We start from the raw sequence: 23,404 nt of genomic DNA on the forward strand, positions 1-23,404 counted from the left end.
GCAATGGCCTGGCAACACCTTAGCAACCACCTGGAATACCATAGCAATGGCCTATGCATTGTTATGATATTCATAATCTCTTGCAGTCATAGGAATGGCCTGGCAACACCTTAGCAAGCACCTTTTTTTTGAATTTGATAAAAGATATTGTTGTGTAATGTCTCATTTGGCAGAAAGAAAAAGCATCCTTTACACTTTTATCATATCTTGTCACCACAACAAACAGAAAACAGGGAAAAAATAGACAGACTGTTGATACAGACTGTAAATCCACTGTAAATGTAACTAAAGCTGAACTATGTAATTTTTTTTTTGTTGTTAAAAGTGAAAGAAGTAAAATTTGTCAGAAGAAAAAACAACATGCTGCTTTAAAGGGATATAGCCTAAATTAATCATTTCAAAGTCAGAGGTCCAATTTCTCAGGAGTTCTTTGGACCACATTAGATGTCTCTACATATTAATATCACATGCACATTCTCAAAAAGAAGGTCTGGCTCTAAGTTTAAGTCTCAAGTGCAGAATTAATGTTAGACTGGTGAAGATGTTATGACAGTAGTTAATAATTCACTAACATCCTCAGAAGACAAGTCCAACACCAAGTTTTGACTAAGTTCTCTTCAAATTGTCTTTCAACGCACTCGCAATCATATACATATATATATGTATATATGTATATATATATATATATAATATATATATATATATATATATATATATATGTTGTCGGAACAAAACCTCGTATCTCCATTTTTGTCGTTTTTTCAGTTTTTGACATGGTTTGAAAAAGCCTGTTGCCCTTTACATTGTATATTCGTTTTATGAAGAATAGATCAAAAGAAATGGCCCAAAATGAATTGGAAAAAAATTCTGGTTCCATTGACTTACATTAAAAGTCCTGTAAAGCTACTATTTTGGAGATACAAGGTTTTCTTCTGACAACAGTGATACATATATACATATATATATGTATGTATATATATATATATATATATATATATATATATATATATATACACACATGTAATTTAAACTTTACTCCAAACTATTATAAAACAACAATTCCATTATTATGTCCGCTGGCTGCATATTAACTTTTCGCCCTTGTGCTTATGAGGTGGTCCTGTTATGCTATAACTTGCATCAGATATAACTGGCAAAAAATGACTCAACAAAAACAGAACACAAAGTGTAAATCATTCCTGAATACGCAACACTAAAACTGCACACACCAAAATGCCCAACATGATGCTCTCTGTTAGTAAACTTAGAACTGGGCCCGAGGCAGCAGAGCTGTTTCAGCAATTTCTAAATAGAAATACTCGCATTTATTCCAGAACACAAGTTAAGTAAGTACAGTATTGCTGTTGCAAATGAGCACAGGCCCTGTGGGCGCCGGTGCGTACCCCACTACCCATCGATCCACAGGCTAATATGACGTGGCTGTGTTAAATCATTACAGTCAATAAGGGCTTGAGGGAAGCACTGGGCTAATTATGGTATTGACTCTTAATTAAAGGGTCTGAGTAATTTAAACGGCTTCATTTAAAAAGGAAGCAGATTTTTTAAAAAGTTAATTAGCCAATGAGCACCTGAAGTCACAGGATATTTATTTTCTTGTTTGATTATTAAACTACAGATGAATTCAGGGAATAACATAGGGCCATATGGATAACTGTGGGCCATAAGCTCACACTGTGGACATTCCACTTCAAAATGAGCAGACATTTAAGTGTAATTGATGAATCAGCTTCAATAAGTGCAACCAAGAAGGCAAGTGTGCACATCTTCCTCATTAGCAGATCACTTTCAAATGACAAATGCCAATTTGCCCTCATATACATAAACTTTACATATAACACAATCACAAGTGGACTCGTGACTCGACTCACACCTCAAAGCCAATTCAGTCTCACACTACACTCAGACTTGCATCTAAGTGACTTGAGACTGGACTCAGACTTGCAAATCTGAGACTTGAGACTGGACTCAGACTGGCACACCTGAGACTCAAGACTGGACTCCAATTCACACGTCAGAGACTCAAGACCGGACTCCGAATTGCACCTTAGAGACTCGAGACTCGACTCAGGCTCACACCTCATAGACTCAACTCAGTCTTGCACCTTGGATACTGAAGAGTCTACTCAGACTCAAAGACCTAAAATTCAACTACACCTTACACCTCAGAGACTCAAGACTAGACTCAGACTTGCACCTCAGAGACTTAACTTGATCTCACACATTAGAGACTCAAGGCTAGACTCAGACTTGCACATTAGAGACTCAAGACTGGACTCAAGACTCGCACCTCAGAGACCTAGGACCCAACTATGCTTTGCACCTCAGAGAGTCAAGACTACACTCAGACTTGCACCTTAGAGACTCAAGACTAGACTCAGACTTCCACCTCAGAGACTCGAGACTCAACTCAGACTCACACCTCAGAAACTCAACTTAGTCTCACACCTCAGAGACTCAAGGCTAGACTCAGACTTGCATCTCAGAGACTCAACTTGGTCTCACACATCAGGGACTCAAGACTAGACTCAGACTCACACTAGACTCAGACTTTCACCTCAGAGGCTCAAGACTTGAATCAGTCTCACAACTCAGACACTCGAGACTCGATTCGGACTTCAGAGACCCAGGACTCAACTATACCTTGCGACTTAGACACTTAAGACTTGACACAGACTTGCATCTTAGAGACATGAGACTAGATTCTGACTCACACCTCAGAGACACAAGACTTGACTCAGGCTTACATCTTAGAGACTCAAGACTAGACTCCAACTCACGCCTGACTTGACACTTGAACTCGGACAGAGACTCGGACTCACACCTTATTTACTTGAGACCTGAGTTGGACTTACACTTTAGAGACCTGAGACTGGACTTGGGCTTGCACATGCACCTCAGAGGCTTGATTCAGTCTTGGACTATAGAGACTCAAAACTTGACTCTTTCTTATACCTCAGTCTTGACATTTGACTTGGACTTGCACCTCAGAGATTGGAGACCAAACTCAGACATACACCTCAGAGGCTCGAGACTCGACTCAGAAGTATACCTCAGAGACTTGAGACTTGACTCAGACTCACATCTCAGATGCTCAAGACTCGACTCAAACTTATACCTCAGAGATTTGAGACTTGACTTAGACTCTCACCTCAGACTTGCACCTTACATAATTGAGACCTGATATTGACCTGAGACTCGAGACTTGAGATTTGACTCAGATTAGTGACTCACAGGCTTGATTCGGTTTTGCACCTCAGCAATCTGAAACTTGACTGAGACTCGCACCCCAGAGACTTTTCAGTAACATCAGAGTCTTGACATTTGACTTGGACTTGCACCTCACAGACTCGAAACTTGCCTCAGACTCACACCTCAGGGACACAAGACTCGACTTGGACCCACACTTTGGAGACTTGGAACTCAATTCAGACTTGCATCTCAGAGACTCGAGACTTAACTTGAACATTCATCTAAGAGACTCAAGGCGACTTAAATTTGCCCCTCAGACACATGATGCTTGACTTGGACTCACACCTCAGAGACTCGAGACTAGACTCAGACTCACACCTCAAGGAGTCAAGACTTGAATTGGATTCACAAGAAGTGACTTGTGAACATCTGAGCTTTGACCAGACTTGAGACACATTATAAAGATAAAAATAAAATTGGACTGCATGAATTAAAGATTAATATCACTTAAAAACTTGATCAGTAGCTTTTCTCTCTGTCCATCTCACTCTTTCACTGTCTATATTCCACACATCTTCTCCCTCTCTCTCTTTTGCTCTCTCTCCCTTTTTGTCTATCTCTCTCTCTTTCTCTCTCTCTCTCTCTCTCTCTCTCTCACTGTATCTTCATGAAGGTCAGGTTTAACTAGCCCTGGTGAGAGTCTGCCCCACTGATGTTTATGATCCCTGTGTCCCAGTGACACAGAAACACAAACACACACACACACACACACACACACACACACACACACACACACACACACACATCGGGATATGAGATCAGATTCACATTCTAACACCATGACTTTCACCATCTCCACTTTTGTGAGAGAGACAGAGAGAACAAAAAGAAAGAGGGAAAGAAGTAGAAGGAAGCAAGAAAAGAGAAAGAGAGAGAGAGAGAGAGAGAGAGAGAGAGAGAGAGACCTTTAATCACCTACATTAATAATAAATCAGTGCATGCCAACCCCACATATAACCCTTTACCCACAATTCCCACACAGAAGGCTGAGCCATCTGATTGGCCAGAGTCAAATCCCTGGTGACCAGCGCTTTGGTCCAAGTAAACATAAAGACATTCACCATTTTTTTCCGAGTGCAGCCAAGCTACAGTTAGTATTACAAATGAGTGATTATGTTTATTATTAAGCAAACTCATGAACACAAAACATATATTTCATTATGTAGCAGGGATAATAATGTGCTTATTAAAATCAAAGTCATTATGGAACTGCTGCTAATTAGATTCAAACCGAGCCATTACAGCTATTTAAATGAAATGTCACCAGAATAATGAATCGCTGCAACTAATAAAGCAAGAAATTAAACATTCCAGCATTTGGTTCAGTGTGCAGTGTGACCTTTAGCTTATATAAATATCGTGTGTATATTTATGTGTAACAGTGAATTCACAAATTAACATTAATTTATCTTAATAGATAGATAGATAGATAGATAGATAGAAAGTATTATTTCAAAAGTTTGGAACTGTTTATATGGTTTTATTTAAAATAAATGTGTTAAATCTTAAAATACTTAACAAAAATTGTTAGTGTTTTTTTCTACATTGTAAGTATCTGTTGGTGAATGAAACAACAAAGAGGAATAAATGAAGGGAAGAGTATATAAATGAATGAACGCGGGGACGTTCTATGTTACACAGCGACTGGAGTACGTAATCACCCTGAGATTAATCTAGTAGAAAAACTGCTCATCAATTTAGATTAAAAACCTCATTAATGATGAAAGTGATGATGACCGCAAGGATTTCAAGTGTCCCATGAAAATCAGACAAAAAACCCAACAGGAGAGAAACACTCTTTATAGGCAATAAACTGGAGGAGGTTTAAAGACCACCTGTTTAAAGACCACCTCAGCATTCAGTTACTGAGAGAGAAGGAGAGGGGCAGGAGAGAGAGTCCAAAAGAGTAGGAGAGAGCGAGCACAGAGAAAAGGAAAACTGAAAAACGAGGGTGAGGTAAATAGGTAGAGAGTCAATAAAAGGACAGACTGGTCTGAGAGAGAGAGAGAGAGAGAGAGAGAGAGAGAGAGAGAGAGAGAGAGAGAGAGAGAGAGAGAAAATGACAAACAGAAGGGAGAAGAGAAGGCCAAAAAGAAAGAAAAAGAGAGAGAAAGGAAGAAACAGAGAAAGAGAGATGGATAAAAAGGTAGAGAGAAAGGGGAGAGAGAAAGAAAACAGAAGAGTAAAATACAAGGATAGATAGAGAAAAAGTGAAACAGAAAGAGAAAATGAAAGACACAAAGAGGGAGAGACAATTAGAGAAAGAGTTAAACAGAAGAAGAAAAAGAAGAAGAAGAAGAAGAGGAAGGGAAAGAAGGAGAGAGAAGGAGGGAGGAATGGATAGGAAAAGAGTAAAAAAAAAGAAGGAAAAAGAGTGAAAAAGGAAGATAGAAAGAGATAGAGGAGAGGGTAGAGAGAGAAAAGGAAAGAGGGATGAAACAGAAGAAGAAGAAGAGGAAGTAAAAAAAAGAAGAAGGGAAAGAAGGAGAGAGAAGGAGGGAGAGATGGATAGAAAAAGAGTGAAAAAGAAGGAGAGTAAGAGTGACAAAGAAAGATAGAAAGAGAGGAGAGAGGGGGTAGAGAGAGAAAAGGAAAGAGAGTGAAACAGAAAAAGAGAGATGGTCAGAGAGATAGATTGAGAGATTGAAAAAAGACAGAGAGACAAAGCACAGAGATTAAACCAAAGATGAAGGAGAGAGAGAGAGAGAGAGAGAGAGAGAGAGAGAGAGAGAGAGATAAGGATGGAAAGAGCTAACTTCAGGAGGATCTCAGAACTTCACACATTCACCCACACACAGCTGTGGAGCATCCACCACACACACACACACACACACACACACACACACATGCACACACATGCACACACACACACATATAAAGTATAAAGTGAAGGTAAAGGTCAGTTTATTAAAATCTCTCAACATACAGTAAAATACAGGAGATCTGTTAAGCCGCTGTGATTGCAGACCAACACAGCAGCAGATCAATAAATCTAACATCCACTACCGCTCTCTCTCTCTTTCTCTCTCTCTCTCTCTCTCTCTCTCTCTCTCTCTCTCTCTCTCTCTCTTTGCAGAGGCTAGAAATAACGAATTGCTGCTCTAACAGTCTCTTTTCCGTATATTTACACAGTAAAAAACTGAATGTACAGTGAGTTATTGGAAGCTTAGACCTGTATTTTTTGTTAAATGTTCTTTGCTCTTTGAAGAGAACAAACAAACAGGCAGGATGTCCTCAAGTGTCTTTGCTCCACATAAAACACGCAAACAGTGACATTAGGCTACTTTCCACTGGGGAAAAGCGAGAGGAGAACAGAGAACTTCACTGCTTCATTCAGGAGCTGAAACTGTCTGAGCGCTTTCTTAAACAACTCTGTGACCCAGGTTGAGCCCAGTTTGAGCTGCTGTTGGAGATGCTAAAACTATTCATGACAGAGCAGAGGGCAACATAATCCATTCAACGTCTGTGAAAAAGTTCTAACTGCTGGGACACAAGCACTCCGTCATCTTGGTTGTTGCCTGGCCAAGTTCACGTCGTATGCGAAAATTATCAGAACATGAACAGAGGACAAATAAGTTGCACTTGAAGAAGATGTGTAAAGGTCTTTAGACATACAGTAATTTTACTGTAATTGTAATTTACTGTAAAAGTTCATGTAAAATTTCACAATAATTTTGCAGACATACAGTAATTTTACTGTAAAATCAAAGCAAATGCCACATTAAAAGTACATGTAGTGTTTATATCATGTTCATTACTGTAGATCTACAGGAACATAAAGCATATTCACAAGAGTTACTTCGATTTTACAGTAAAATTACTGTAAAGGCCTTTACTGAGTTTGATTTATTCATGCACTTCATTTGAACATCTGAAAATGAATTCAAGCACATATATAACTGAATAACTGCTGTAGTAGAACCATTTGTGGTTTCAATGGATCTTTTTAGAGCACCATTTTTGTAAATGTGCTGAAATGAATGTCTGGGCTATGACATTTTGATCTGGGTTTTTAGAACAATTTTTTGAAAATTCCTCAGATACTTTATTGCTATATGAATCGGTCAGTCAGATTTCTTACAAATTACATTACCAGACCTCCTCTAATGAAAGTAATACAGCTCCAATAGGAGCTTAATTCATTAAATAATACTAATCTAAGTAGATTAGTTACATTTTACATGCTATAATTACCTTACATGTAATTATGTAATTTTATTTATGTCATGTAAATAGAATGTGAAGGTCATTGATTATATAACTAACCATGTAAAAAAAAGTATTAGACATTGAAATCAAATGTACAGTAAATTTGTGTTATTCACTCAAACACACACTCATTCTCTCTCTACCTTTCTCTCTCCTTCAATGACAGTGAGAGGGATGGTGGTGGACGGCCATTTGCTTCTGGGGGGAGAGGGTTTGTCACAGTTCCACAGGACGATGATCTGGAACAAATTCAATCACACCTTAAACCTTAGTTGTACTGAATGAGGTTCACACACATGCATCTGAAATAGTTCATCTGCGATAAAAAAGGTGTGATTCAAGAAATTCAACAAAATATAAAATGTGGCATAACTTTTACACAGGCTGCAATTTATATTTATTTTCCCCCAATATGTTCAATTTAGTTAATAAACAGTGATTGTGCAGTGAAATGTGCAGAAGTGTGTTATCCATAAATAATGTGTTAACTAATTTACACTTAATAAATAAACCAAAAATAATTTGACCCGCAAAGCATGATACTTTATTTTTTGAGCTGATTTTTAAAAGTTTAACATACTTTTTTACTCCACTGAAATTATATAAAAGTTTTATTTTTAAATCACTTTTCATATCGCTGCTTTTGGAACAAAACCTCATATGTCCGTTTTTGCTGTTTGTCAGTTTTTGACATAACATGAAAATGGCTGCTGTTCTTTACATTGTGTGTATATTTCATGAAGAATGGACCAAAAGCACCATTTCTGCATTGGGTGTCCCTGAATATGTCTCCCTCTAGCTGTGTGTTTCACTCACACATACCTGTGCGCAGAATTTAGACTTGGCCACGGCGATGATGAGCTTGAGGATGGGCTGCAGTGGAGACTGGAGAGGAGTTACAGCCTGAATAACAGCTGTGAACTCCTGCTGAGGAATCTTACCTGCACACAACATTGATCCCATATGAATGCATTTATATATATATACACACACAAACACACACACACAAACATATATATATAAGCTAATTTATTTAGTTGAAGGATTTGGATCTATCATGAGTTTAATTTTTGACTGAAAATCTATATTAATGAAAGAAATGGTGACCCCCGTTTTCATGTCACTACCGAAACAGTCAGTAGGCGGAGCCTTATTTTAACCATGCCCTACATTTTAGAGCAGGTAGTGAAACTGCATCCCTGTCCCTCATGGCCACATAGTGAGAAGTTAGATCCCATTGTTTTGAAGTGAATGGGTCCCAAAAACTGAAAATCAGTGTGGAGCATTAAGCATTGTCACTACCGGAACAGATTTTCTGCAGTTAATAAACTTTTTTTGTATTTTAATGAGAATTACTATGATTTTATGTGTGTACAACTGTTCAAAGCTGTGCTTGCTAGTCATGTACCAGCTAGCGCTTTTTACTTCTGTTCAAAATTATCTAAAACTGTCAATACATTAATGTATAGGGTCACACTGACTGGCCACTTCATTAAGTACACCTCTTTGTATCTACATTCATTGTCATTCATCTCCACCGACCATATAGGTGCACTTCGTAGTTCTACAATTACAGACTGTAGTCCATCTGTTTCTCTATATACTCTGTTAGCCCCCTTTTACCCTGTTCTTCAATGATCAGGACCCCCATGGACCCTCACAGAGCAGGTACTATTTAGGTGGTGGATCATTCTCAGCACTGCAGTAACACTGACATGGTGGTGTGTTAGTGTGTGTTTTGCTGGTACGAGTAGATCAGACACAGCAGTGCTGCTGGAGTTTTTAAACTGTCCACTCTATTAGACACTCCTACCTGTTAGTCCACCTTAGGGATGTAAAGTCAGAGACAGTAGCTCATCTGCTGCTGCACAGTTTGTTGGTCATTCTCTAGTCCTTCATCAGTTGTTGCCCACAGGACACTGTTGGCTGGATATTTTTGGTTGGTGGACTATTCTCAGTCCAGCAGTGAGACTGAGCAGCACTGCTGTGTCTGATCCACTCATTCAAAATGCAAAGAGACCTGATAAAATGGACAATGAGTGTAGATACAAGGAAGTGTCCTTAATGATGAAGTGTTTGACCAGTATTTCTCTCTCTCTCTCTCTCCAGAATGTGGATGAGAAGTGCTGCAGGGAGTTGTCGTCATTAGTGAAGGCTGGACAGCAGCTTGTGGTCCTGAAAACACTAAAAGATTCAGCAGATGTGCTGATAATTTAAAAACTGGTTCTCCATTCTAGCTCTGCAGGATCTTCTCCACTCCACTGTTTCCCTCCTCTGACAACTAACACCTGATTCTGCTCATGGGGAAGCTGAAGGGCTGAACGAGTTGGGCTAGAGCTGGAAAAATAAGTCATAAAAGATTGCTGGCCATGAACTACCACAGCTTGAAAGGAAGATGCTATTTGCTGTGACATAGCACTACAGAGCAGCATCTGAAACGGCATTACTCTGTTTTACCTAGCAGACCAAGTAGTATTCCAGAATGACAAACCTGTTCAAAACATGTAACATTGAAATAGTAGATTGAAAGTGCCCACATGCCATACTACAGCTGCAATGTACCACTGATAAACCAAATGAGAAGTATTCAGAGTGGTCTGATTGATCATCATCGAAAAACTTGCCAACTTGGGTTCCTTTACAGTGGTGGTGAAAGGAACAGGGCTCACAATATTCACAACACAAATATTTTATTTCCTATCTAAAAGCACCAGTGAACCTACATCTGTCTTCTGAGTTTTTATATGTAACGTTAACAGTAAAATAGTGGCAAATCTCAAAAGGTAAGTTTCCTTTAAGTACTACTTTGCCTTACTACACCCTTCATGTATCCCTCCTCCATGAATGGATTGAACAAATACATTTTAGTCCAAAATCTTATTAAAATCATTACGAATGAATGTCTTAGGCATCAGGCAGTGTATTCATAATCATTTCATGTCATAACTTTCTGTGAAGTAGCTTTTAGTTACACTCTCTAGACGTCTGGTTCCTATCACCACCACTGTAAATAATTCTGGTTAGTGTCTCTAAAATGGAACATTTTACATCAAACCACTCTGAATGACTTTATTTACATCTTCACTATTTAATTGTGCCAAAATTTGAATATTTGGTGGAATGGCTACAAGCATCACTTTCAGATTGTTGGAATCTGCTAAAAACCCTAACCATGTGTTTATGCTGACAGGAGCCAACCTCTTCCACCAACTGTCAGAATTAGAAAAGCACAATTTAGCTGATTCTTTGCTTCTTCACTACCAAGCACTACTGCATGAGCACTAAGTTCACCAGAATGTTGACTACAACAGTATTTTGATGTTGCAGTTGTTATGTTTAGAATTATCACTTTGTTAAAAAAAAAATGACAAAGGTCACTAATAGTAACATTATTAGCAAGTGTGCTGTCACCATTATTTTAACATAAAAATGATTTTTTTTTATTATTAAAGCTTGTGCGGTCTTGCACCAGGTTCAAATGTGAGTTAGAAAAGTGCATTTCCTGAAGAAAATGCAGAGCAATTGTGCAGCTTAAGCAGTTGCTAGGCAGTTGCTAGGCAGTTGCTAGGGTGTTGCTAAAAGATTACTATGGTATTTTAGGTGGTTGCAAAGGTGTTGATAAAGGGTTGCTATGGTACCCCAAGAAGTTGTTGCTAGGATGTTGTTAGGTGGTTGCTATGGTATTCCAGGTGGGTGCTAGGATGTTTCTATGGTTTCCTACATGGTGAACCCCTTAAAATCCCAGGCTTTTTACATACTAAGGCTTATAATTCAGTAATTACAGGAATGCAAATTGGTTGAACTTTTCTTAGGTTATACAAGTGTATAATAAAACTGCCCAATTAAGGGTTTAACTGGGTGTTGCTAATGGATGTAAGTTGAGCACACAATCTTTTGCACCCCATCCATGTCTATGGGAAAAAAAATGTAATTTGACAATGATTCTAAGAAAACATATGTTCATATCAAAAAACTGTATATAAACACACTGTACCCGACAAGACCGAACATTCTGGAGTTGGAACGGTGTCCATATTTTAAAAACTGGGGGGACAAGTTAGCAACAAAAATCTGTCTGAAAATAATAGTGATAAAAAATGAATAATAATAATAAGAATAATAATATTGATTAGATGCATTCCACCCACATGTAATGAATGCACAGTTTATGGGTCACATGTGTGGTAAAACACAAAATGTATATAAATTTGAGGGAGGAATGAGCAAAACATGAAAAGATTGTGCTGGAAATGGACGGAGATTAGCAGTAGTGCCTCATGTTGTTAGGAGGCCTCCTTTAATAGTTGCTGCAGACACAGCGTCTAGACGGAGACACGAGCTTCAAACACGTGCTGAATAAATATTTACCATCAGACTAACACTATATAAACTTGTTAATTTCAGGCGCATTATTAGCACATATTCTGGCCGCATCACGGGACATTTTGTGCTCTTACAGTCATCTGGCTCACAATTTCTGGTCCATACTTTTCTGGTGTGTGAAGTTCTTCTGTAAATTACAAAAGAAATCGGATAGATTTATGAGGGCCGGGCCGGCTGTGGGGGCCGTGGGCTCCGTGGGGCAGGCCGTTCATCAGCACATAGAGCTGTTACAGCAGCTTAGAGCTGCTGACAGGAAGTCTAAACTGCAGTGTCATCAGAATTATGGAAAGTGAGACTAACAGTGTCGCTGCCACTGGAGAAACAGGCTATCCATCACTTCAGCCGCACAGATTTACTGCACCAAGATAAAGTACGGGGACGGCGCGTGCTTTACTCAACACACACATGCGCACAGGGACACACACACCGACACACCCTAGACAACCAACCCACACACACCTACAATCGCACGTCAACGTCGCACGTCTTAACCTTGCGACCCTTTCTCGGGGTTAAAAATATTTCTTGACCCCCTCTTTGCCAACTTATTCCCCCTACAGCCCCCCACACTAATATACACATTAAGAAATTACAGAAGAATGATCAGATATTAAGTCTACTCACTTATTAGTCCTGCATTCCTTGGCTAATCCGTAAATCTGTAGCCTGGCACTGAAAAGTGCTTCAATTTCAGCCGTCAATCAAGACCCTCCCAGAGGATTATGAACTATTTCTAATCAACATTCAGTCATTCAGCAGAACTTCTATGCACTCATCATATGGTATAAGTATATGGCACCACTCTCATGACCCCCAGGAACACGTCGTGCCCACCAAGGGGGTCTCAACTTTCACGTTATTCATTCCATTTTGTCACTACCAAAATAATCATTATACTACCAAACCTCTACTAAAAGGTTCAGCAGTAACTGTTTCGGTGGTAACAATTTTAGCTAATATTGAGCAGACCTCAAAAACGGTGACCAGTACATGACCAGCAAACACATCTTTAAATATTTTTCATTAAAACACAGAAAGTGAATCTAACTGCTCACCATGTGGCCAAGAGGGACAGGGATGAAGTCTCACTTCCTATTCTAAAATGCAGGGGTGTGGCTAAAATACGGCTCTGCCTATGGACGAAAACTCTTTGTGTTTCAGTGGTGACATAAAACATGGGAGGACAATCAAACTCATGATGAATCTAAATCTAACTTCACTTTAAAAGTCATGTAAGTTACTTTTACAAGTGTAAATTTAGGGGTTAAGGTTTGAGACAGACACCTCCCAATAGAAATTTAGCTTAGCTTATCTCTATTCGCCCCTTAAATTTCCTGACTGAGGTAATGGTGATGCAGCAGTAACTAAGCAGTGCGGAGAAAATGAAGAGTTGATGAAATACATGAAAAACGTCAGGAATCGGCCATAACACAAAAACAAATTAGTTCATTTCTTTCTGCTGTGTCAAAACAGCTATTCAAATTTTAGCATAATTGCTCGCAGGGGTCCCCTAGTGGCCCGAGCCCCTTGGCGTGAAATCATAAAACCCATTGGATTGGATCTGGGCCTGGTTTTGTCCCAACAGTGACTGTATGGTGGTAAAGTAAACTTCTACATATCTGTTCATACACAACTACTAGCACACACACACACACACACACACACACACACACACACACACATACACATACGCACACACACTGCTGCTCTGAGACAGGTTGGCATCTATCTGAGTTACGGTTTCATTTTTGCTGCGACAGACTTTTACCGCTTTGAGCAGACGATGCTCAGGAGAGACGGAGGCACAACATTTTTTCCTCGTTCTCTCGCCTACACACTTACACACACACACACACACATTCACTGACAGAGGCTCTGCTGAAATCAATGATACAATCACAGACAGACAGACAGATACCAGCCTGCATGTCAACATCCCAGAAAGGTGACACTCACCCAGGACTCCGTAGTAGAAGGGAAAGTGTGTGGGATCAGAGGAGAAGTGTGGGAGTGTGTACAGTCCGCCAGGCAGAGAGTTCCACATCAACCTGCTCCTGGAGATGTGTGTGTGTACCCTGTCCTGGATGATCTGCGGAAAACATACACACACACACAAGAAGACAGAACGCTGTGTGTTAGAGTTCATTTGTCGGTTTAAGCAACACATATACATTAAGAGTTAAACAACACCAATAAAGCCTAAATCAGACAGTTATAAATGGGTTATTCACTATATATTAAGCTTTATACATTACAATCTAGATTAGTACATAAGTCTAATAATGCATATTGGGTACTTTTAAAAATGTTTTGCTAACAACTAAGCAGGAATTAATTACCTACAGTCTTATTACTGTATAATTGGTAACATTTAATTTCTGTTTGTTCCAGGCAGCATCAAATCACTCCTGGAGTTTATTGCATTAAAGCTAATCAGAGCTTAATAAGCTACTAATACTTCAAAAAGCATTCTTTATTTTTAAGTAGAGTTCTAATCATCACTTAGTACAGGCTAAAATGGCTAAACAAATTTATTAATAAGTGATTTTATTAATGATTTTCATATAAGTCATCCGATTATGTACTAAGAGAGGTCATAATGTTTATAGTTTTATTTGCTGTGCATCCCATATTTTAAAGCAAAGGTCATTTTATGGCTTTTTGGTAGCCAAAAACAGACAAGCTGGAAAAAAATCAAGTTAGTTTCAACCCAGTTTAACAACCAAATGCAGATACAGTGAAATTATTGTATGTAAAAGTTTTGTTTGTGATCAAAATATCAATATGTATTCAATTTGTAATGCAAATTGACTCACAGCCTCCAATTTCTTAATTTTGCTTCAGAATTTCCAGGTACTCCTGACACTTTAGGCCAAATGCACCAATTTAAATGAAATCTTGCCTATTATACATTAACAAGGTGTACATTTATGCTCAATAACTTGTATGATAAAGTCTTTGTATAACAAAGTGTTTATTGTGAGTTATTACAGCTAATAATGCAGTTATTAGTGTTTGTCACTTTAAAAGACATCTAATTTGGTACTAATATAGGTTATACCAAATAAAGCTTAATGCACGGCAAATAAAACTATAAACATCATGACCTCTCTTAGTACATAATTGGATGTCTGTTATGAAAATCATTAATAAAATCATTATTCATTGTAATAATGCATAATATGCACTTTGTTATGGCTTTTTAAAAGGTTTTGCTAATTACTAAGCAGGGATTAATTAACTACAGTCTTATTACTGTATAATTGGCAACAATTTATTTTTATCTGTTCTAGGCAGCATCAAGTCACTCCTGCATTAAAGCTAATAAGAGCTTAATAAGCAACTAAAAAAGTGTTCCATATTCTAAAGTAGAGTTCTTGTCATCACTAATAAGAGGCTAAAATGGCTAAACACGTTTTTAATACGTCATTTTGCATCCCATAGTTTAAAGATAATTTTATGCCTTTTGGTAGCCAAAAGCAAACAAGCTGGGAATATTTGACTCACTGAAAACTTGTTTAGCACTTGTTAGCCTCTAATTCCTTAACTTTGCTTCAGAATTTAGAACACATCTTGTGTCTCAAGGCTACCTGGAACCTATAGAAATGAAATGCTGTCTATTATACAGTAATAAGATGTGAATTCATGTTCAATAATTTGTAAGGTCTTTGTATAACAAAATGTTTATTGTGCATACATTCAGATAATAATCCAGTTATTAGTGATTGTCACTTTAAATGACATCTAATTAGGTACTATATAGGTTATAATAAGTAAACCTTGCATACAAGCAATTACAATAAAATATTTTATGGAATCTCCTCACATGATACCAGAACCAGCTGTACCTGAAATCTTCTATTGAGTTATGTATTTTAAAAAAAAATGTAGTTTTTGATGATACGGCAATACAGGAAGGGGGCGTGGTTGGGGATGGTGGTGGGTGGCATGCCATTCCCTCTTTTTGAAATGATACAAGATGGATTTGGGGGGTCTTGGGATGACTGCCACAAAGGTACATATATTTTTAGCCTATATTATTGATAACATGTTTTTAAAGGTGACTTTTCAGCATTACTGTCTATAGTGGACAAAATGTCCACATTTGGATCATTGGTTTGTCAGAAAAGGCCTGCCAATTGAAGCATACCATTCAGTTACCTCATATCAGAATGTTTTTTCTGCATATTACTGCTGTTATTCAGATAAATTGGACTCATGGCTTCATTTAGACTAACATTGTGAAACATCTGATGGGTTTTTAAAAATATTCTCCATTAAACTCAAATTAAAGCCAAACACAGATAGTTGTTATTTCATTATAGTCAGCAATGTTGTCGCTTGTAGCCTAATTTTCTTTTCAATGGGTCACAAGCCCCCAAACTGCATTTGATTAATGAATAATAAAGCAGCACAAACATCTGCGCCATCTGTGTTTCAAGCACCTATGTTACAATCTATCTACAGCTACGATCTATAAGTTCTGGCCTCATGCTAGGCCACTTCCAGCCGCTGGGGGAGACAAGGCACCACTAAGGGTAAACTAGGGCTGAGGGGTAACAGCTGTGGGCACCCTACTTAAGAGGTGCTCACATGCTGCTTTCTGCTCGGTCTTGAGTTCACACCGCTACGTGCATGTCTCAGATTAAGCTGGTTCCTTTCTCGAGTCTCATGTTCTGGTTACTCGAGTATCTCTCAGCGTAAGTATAAATAACAAACAAACAAACAAAAAACACATTGAGTGTCCATTTGGTGACTGTTCCTCTTTTTTGAAACTCTTTAGTTTGTAGCTGCTCTGGTGTTACTTTTGTTTGGCCTTAACCTCCCCTCTTTTGTTTATCAGTCCTCCTACGAAACTCTTAACAGCACTGCTGTGATAGCTCAGTGATGATAACCCCCGTCACAAGACTGTGAGATCGAGTCTGCACTTGAGTCCACCTCATCACATGGCCAGCAGCTTATGATCCCTGCTGGGGGTAAGCCAGCCATCACACTACACTATCCCATAGTCAGGGATAATTGGAAAAGACTGAGTTGCTACTGTTAACTGATGTAAACACAATACAATATGGTTCTTTGAAGCTGTTTGAAATTTAAAAACAAAATATCTCTGCCTTTGGAAGAAAACCTCATTTTGACAGTTTTTAGTTTTTGACATAATTTGAAAGTGCCTGTTGTCCTTTACATTGTATGTAAATTTCATGATGAATGGGCTAGAAGAAATGATCCAAAACAACTTGGAAAAAAGTCTAGTTTCATTGATTACATTAAATTACATTACATTCATTCATTACATTAAAAGTAAAGCAGGTTTTTTCCTTCTCCTGTAAAGTTACCATTTTGGAGATACAAGGTTTTATTCCGACAACAGTGACATATTGTAATATACATAATATAATAAAAATATCTGCAACAATATAAATATGGTAAACACTAAACACTTCTTTCATTGTTTACTTTGAGCAGCTTAGTAACAGCATGTTAAAACTAACCCCCCTGTGTGGAGGCTGTACTTCAGCCTGGCTAGCTCTCACTGTACGCTATTTACTGTACGTGTTTTAAACTGGAGCTACATTTAAGCCACCAAGTGAGTGATTAAAATAATATAGGTGTGATTTCTGTGACTTACATACACAACTCATTAATCAGAAAGCAGTCAATGAAAAAAGTTACTCTTCTTGTATAATATGGTCTTCATTGCAAGTCTTGAGAAATACATCTGATTGCTGTGAAAATTCACAGGTAATGTTGATATAATGTTCATATGCGAATATGAGCACTTTATCAATAGCATGTTTTACTTGGGCCTGTTTAACTACATATACAAGCTATTTTACTTTTTACCCCATGTTAAGTTGTGCGCACTCTCCCTAGTTTCCTTTGGGAGCAGTAAAAATTACATATTCAGCTTGGAAAAAAAAATATCCATTTCCACTCGGCTCCCAGCATCTCCAATATGTCTCAGAACCACCTTCTGAAGTGCCTGAGCGATCAGACAGCAATTCGTCTCCGATGCGTCTCAGTTGCATTTACGCTTGGCTTTTTTAGACAGCACAATCAGCCCAAGACATTTTTTGCCCGTGAATGTGTCATACACTACAGAACACTGTTGCTCCATTGCCTCGGCATATATTGTCACTGGGACGGAATTCAATTTAAATCGCCTTTTACTTTCACTACAACTATATAAAGGCCATCACAGATAAGAGTGACTGTTCTATTCCTTGTGCAGGCCAAATAATCTAAAAAAAAAAATCCAAACAGCCAACCTCTGGCATTCCTGCAGCCTGCCAGGAGGAAGCTCTCCACAAATGGGGGAATCTTAATTAAGAAGATAACTCTCCTCTGTGTAGCACTAATTAATCAAGCTCATCTTAATCAACAAAGGAGGTCAGGACTGGATCTCATAAGGACAGACCTGTGGCTCTGTAAATAACCCATATTAAGCCACATGCGGCCCTACGTTCACACACATCTCACAACACACGCACACACACACACACACACACGTGACCTTGTTTTATTGTGTACAGCCATGTGCAAAGGTTTAGGCACCCCTGGTCAAATGATATGTTGATTAATAAAAGTGAAAATATGTGAACACATCCTCTACAACAGTGGTGTCGAACTCAACCACTAAGAAGACCTTTTTAAAAAATCTCAGTAAATCTGCCGACCAGTTGTGTTTTTATTCAATTTTTACTGATCTGAACGGGCCATTGTTTATTCAAAATATGACAAAACTGCAACAGCAAAATAGGCACTAAATACTTATTCAAATATAATTCTAAATAAAAATAAATTGTTTTAGATATTTTTTAAACTGCCTATTTGCTTGAACTAGATGTCAGGCATCTTTTCTTTCTGTGTAACCGCTGGACCATCGATTGTTGTTGGTGGGGGAAGAGGGGTCAGGATACACATTATGTTGCAGTGCATGCTGGGGACTGTGGTGCATTTCAGGGTGAAACAGGTTAATAAGAATAGAAAATGTAACAAATTTCATGGGCCGAATGGGACTGTGTCATGGGCCTGACGGGCCTTGTGTTTGACACATGGGCTCTACAGAGAACACACTTTTGCATGTTTTAAGCAAAAATATCCTTTGCGAATGTGTTAACATATTCTATGGAAATCAACAGAACATGTAATTTGACCAAAACTTTTGGATGCAATCTTAATCTTGACTCTTCCTTTGAATAGCAATTTTTGTAGTATCTTTATATAAAAAGATATCGCTGCGGTCGAAAAAAAAAAACTCTTTTATCTCCATTTTTGTCGTTTACCAGTTTTTGGAATAATCTAAAAAAAAATGCCTGTTACTCTTTACATTGTGTGTAAATGTCACGATGAATGGACCAAAAGAAACAACCCAAAATGAATTGGAAGAATTTTTGATTCCACTGGTTTTTTTCCTTTTCGTGTAAAGTTACCATTTTGGAGATATGAGATTTTCTCCTGACAACAATGATATGTTTCTCATTTAGACTAGAAAAATGTGCTCAAAACAACTTGAAAAAACATTAAAAAAGGAAAAAAGGGGGACAAAATTGTGGGGACAGTAAATAAAACAGTATGACCCGAGAGAAAAAACCTCAAAATTTTAAACATGACAAACATTACTGACCTTTTACAGCACTATATGTGTGGACCAAATGTGTGCAGACTGTCATAATTTTTCCTCACATTGCTTGTTTTATTGTGGTCAACCACATATCGAGCTCGCTATAACTAGGTAAGCAGTAGCTCACAAGAAGCGATATCACAGCTCAGCTAAATTTCCACAATCTGCAGAAACAGTCCAGCAGGTTGTTATGTTTCCTCAAAAAAAGGCTCGTTCCTTGCCTCACTGCAGAGTTGATTTAAAATTTCGACACTACTGATCACAGCACACAGTTGTGTAACTGTTGTATGGTGGTAGCAGCTGCCAGAAATTGGTGGTGCTTTGGCGGGCATTTTTGTTTGTGTGAGGTGGCACCTTTGGGTTCATTCTTTAGCATTAAGCATATGCAATGTTTTCACTGGACTTTTTTCCTTTAAGCAATCAGAAATCTGCTAGTGGGGCATTGTGAGTGCCAAATGGGCCCTGACTTCCCCCCAGGCCCTGCCTATAGCTACACCCCTGCTGCATCCACATACAAACTAGTTCTAAAATAACAAGCAACTGCTTTTTTCCTCACAACATAATGAAAAGTCCAAAGTAGGGACCAAATTGTGAATATATTTGAGTAAAAAAGAATACACACCCTCTCTTTCTCTCTCTCAAACACACACACACACCCACAAACACACACACACACACACACAAGCGCACACACACACACACACACAAGCGCACACACACACACACACTTGCAAGCACACACACACCCACAGCCATACATACAAAGTAGTTCTGAAACAACATGCACTAACAGACACAAAACACAGAGTCATTGTTTTCTCCTTGGTCCCCATAAAGTGGTGAAAAGTACAAAAGGGCAAGCAAACATTGGGACATTTGAGTAAAATGAAGCACACACACACACACACACACACAAAGAGACACAAGTATTGAAGTGACATGCACGGACACACACTAAACACAAAGTGTGGGACTAAATTGTGGGGACAAGTAAAATGGAGTACAAACACACACACACACACACACACACACACACACACACACACACACACACACACAACAGTACTGATGCAACCCACACTTACACATCCAAAGCACACACTCCTCATTTGCTCTATAGGTTCCCACAAAGACCATCAGCCAAAATGGGGAACGAATTGTAGAAATGTTTGGTAATAAGTCTAAATTAGGGACCGAATTGAGATGGTATTTCCACTAAACATTATACACACAAACACACACACAAACAAATTTTAAAGCAACATGCAGTGACACACACAAAACACCTTGTTTTCTCCTTTGGTCCTAATAAAGTGATGACAAATTTAGTGTAGGGACTTAAATTTGGGAAGATTTCAGTAAAACAGAGTATGAAAACACAAACACACACACTCACACACACACACAATATTACTGATTCAACCGACACTTACACATACAAAACACATACTCTTCATTTGTTCCTTAGGTTCCCACAAAGACCATCCATCAAAATTGGGACCAAACTCTGGAAACGTTTGAGTCTCCACAAAGTGTTGAAAAGTCTAAATTAGGGACAGAATTATGATAATATTTCCATAAAACAACATACAGACAAACACACACACAAACTAATTTTGAAGCAACATGCAAAAGTATGAAACACAAATGAAAACACACACACACACACACACACACACACACACACACAAAATAGTACTGATGCAACCCATATCCAAAACACACTCCTCATGCTCCTTAGGTTCACACAAAGACCATCTGTCTAAAATGGGGACCGAATTGTGTGAATGTATGAGTCTTCGCAAAGTGGTGAAAAGTCTAAATTAGGGACCAAATTGTGACAATAAAGCAATGTACACACAAACACACACAGCAACTAATTTTCAAGCAACAAGTGGTAACATTTTTCTCCTTGGGTCCTAATAAAGTGATGGATAAAGTGATGGCAAATTCAATGTGGGGACTTAAATTTTTATCAGATTTCAGTAAAAAGACTTAAAAACACAAACACACAAAATAGTGCTAAAACACACACTCCCCCTTTTAACATTTGGTCCCCATAAATAAGTAAAAAGTCCAAAAAAGGGAACGAAAACTCTATGGACCTTTGAGTAAAACAGATTATACACACACATACACACAAAGCAGTAATGATGCAAGGCACACAAAACACACTCCTTCCATCCTCCTTGGGAAAAAAAGCCCACCCTGAGCCATGCCATGCCCATCCGTCTGGTCTGGCTCTTCTCCCCTGGGTCCAGCACACTGCTGCCTGGAGCTACAGCGGCCAATTAGGATCAACTACATGGGCTCATTAACCACCCCAGCATTCAGTCCACTAGGACGGATGGCTGACCTGTGTGTGTGTAGGAATGTGTATATCCACACAAAGCGGTGGCCTGTATCTCCATCTCTGTCTGTGACCTTTTGGCCTTTCTCCACAGGTGACTGACAAGGTTTTTGTTTCCGTTTTTGCGAAAATGTTCAAAGCAGAATTCCAATTTTTGGAAATTCCCTGCATGTTTCAGTCTTTATTATGTAAATAAAGTCATTCAAAGTGGTGTGAAGTGCAATGGTTCACTGTAGAGAGACCTACCAACTTCTTTACAGTGGTGCTGATAGCTATTTTGACAGCCCTTTTGGCCTGCGAGTCTCTCTCCACCATAAATATATTTGGAAAAATATGATTCAGGCAAATCCTAAAAAGAATTATTAAAGGCACATTTGTAAATGATATTTTCTTTCTTAAATTCAGAGCAGAAAACAAACAGGGAAAAAAACTAATATTAACCATAGTCACAGAAGTGATATCACCCCAGTAGTTGTTTCTGATTAGTGAAACTGGGGGTGTTACTGTCTATAACCCTTCTTGGTCTCTCCATGCAGGATTTCGAAAAATCTGTGGAGTAACCTTTAAATAGTGTGAATTCGGTTTTGAGCACAGTGGCATTAATGCAGGCTACAAAACAAGCTCATTTCTGAGTTGCGAGATCAGTGCAATTTCTCACTTTTGCTCATATTAAGCGTGAGAATGTGAGCACGCTTCTGTTTAAGCAGATGGAGGGAGCATTTGATGTATGTGGAAAATTAGCCAGCGTTTACAACAAGGCGCATTCGCACACGTCCCATGGGGTGTTATGGATGCCTCATTTACCTCAGTGTCAATGCGCAAGTTCCTCCCCTTGTTTAGAGCATCTGCCACATGGGCACACGGACGAGGGCTAATTTAGACTCTGTAGGGTTTCGATATGCACCTGGTGACGTTTAATGTCGGCACAACACAAAACTAAAGCTTTGCTTTAATCCCAGCACAAAGCAAAGAACAGAACGCTCTGAAGGGACTCGAGTGCTTCCTTTCATTCTCTCTCCTCTCTCTCTTTCTCTCTCTCTTTCATTTGTAAATCCATCCCTTTTTGTTTTGCTCTTCACACTTTGCCTTCTCATCTTCCATTCTCTCCCTCCCTTTCTCTTTCTTCCTCTCTTTCTCTCCCCCTCTCTGTCTCTTTGATATGAATTGGCCGGGTTTGGTTTCGGCTTGTGGAATTGGCTGTGGAATGACGCTGAATTTCACACTGACTCACTCCACTTCAAACGCTCGCGTCAAACAGACAGGGGTGGTCAGAGGGGCCGAGGCTTTAGACAACAAGAAATGGAGCCATTTTTAATGCTGGAAAACTTCCTTCTGTGCTAACATACAGTATACTCTGTGGCCAAAAGTTTGTAGACACCTGCTCATCCAACGTTTCTTTTGAAATGAAGCTATTAATAGGGAGTTTGTCCTGCTTTGCTACCATAACAGCATCTACTCTTCTGGGAAGGCTTTATGCTAGATGTTGCTGTGAGGATTTGACTGCATTCAGCCACAACAGCATTAGTAAGGTCAGGTACTGATGTTGGATTACAAAGACCAATGCTACT

The 23,404-nt window shown here is 38.7% G+C and overlaps 1 protein-coding gene across 1 annotated transcript in view; it reads right to left on the reverse strand.

The window, feature by feature from the left end:
- The window catches only part of LOC118815270 (exostosin-1), a 327,211-nt gene that overhangs the window by 22,355 nt on the left and 281,452 nt on the right, over positions 1–23,404 (reverse strand). Inside the window, exons 5-7 of the mRNA XM_036581272.1 lie at positions 13,819–13,951; positions 8,302–8,420; positions 7,623–7,718 (exon numbers count right to left, since the gene is read on the reverse strand). Of these exons, the coding sequence (XP_036437165.1) occupies positions 7,623–7,718; positions 8,302–8,420; positions 13,819–13,951 (348 nt within the window). The remainder of the gene's footprint in view (positions 1–7,622; positions 7,719–8,301; positions 8,421–13,818; positions 13,952–23,404) is intronic.

Source organism: Colossoma macropomum, unplaced genomic scaffold (assembly GCF_904425465.1).
Source record: "Colossoma macropomum unplaced genomic scaffold, Colossoma_macropomum, whole genome shotgun sequence".
In the NCBI taxonomy this organism is placed as follows: Eukaryota; Metazoa; Chordata; class Actinopteri; order Characiformes; family Serrasalmidae; genus Colossoma; species Colossoma macropomum.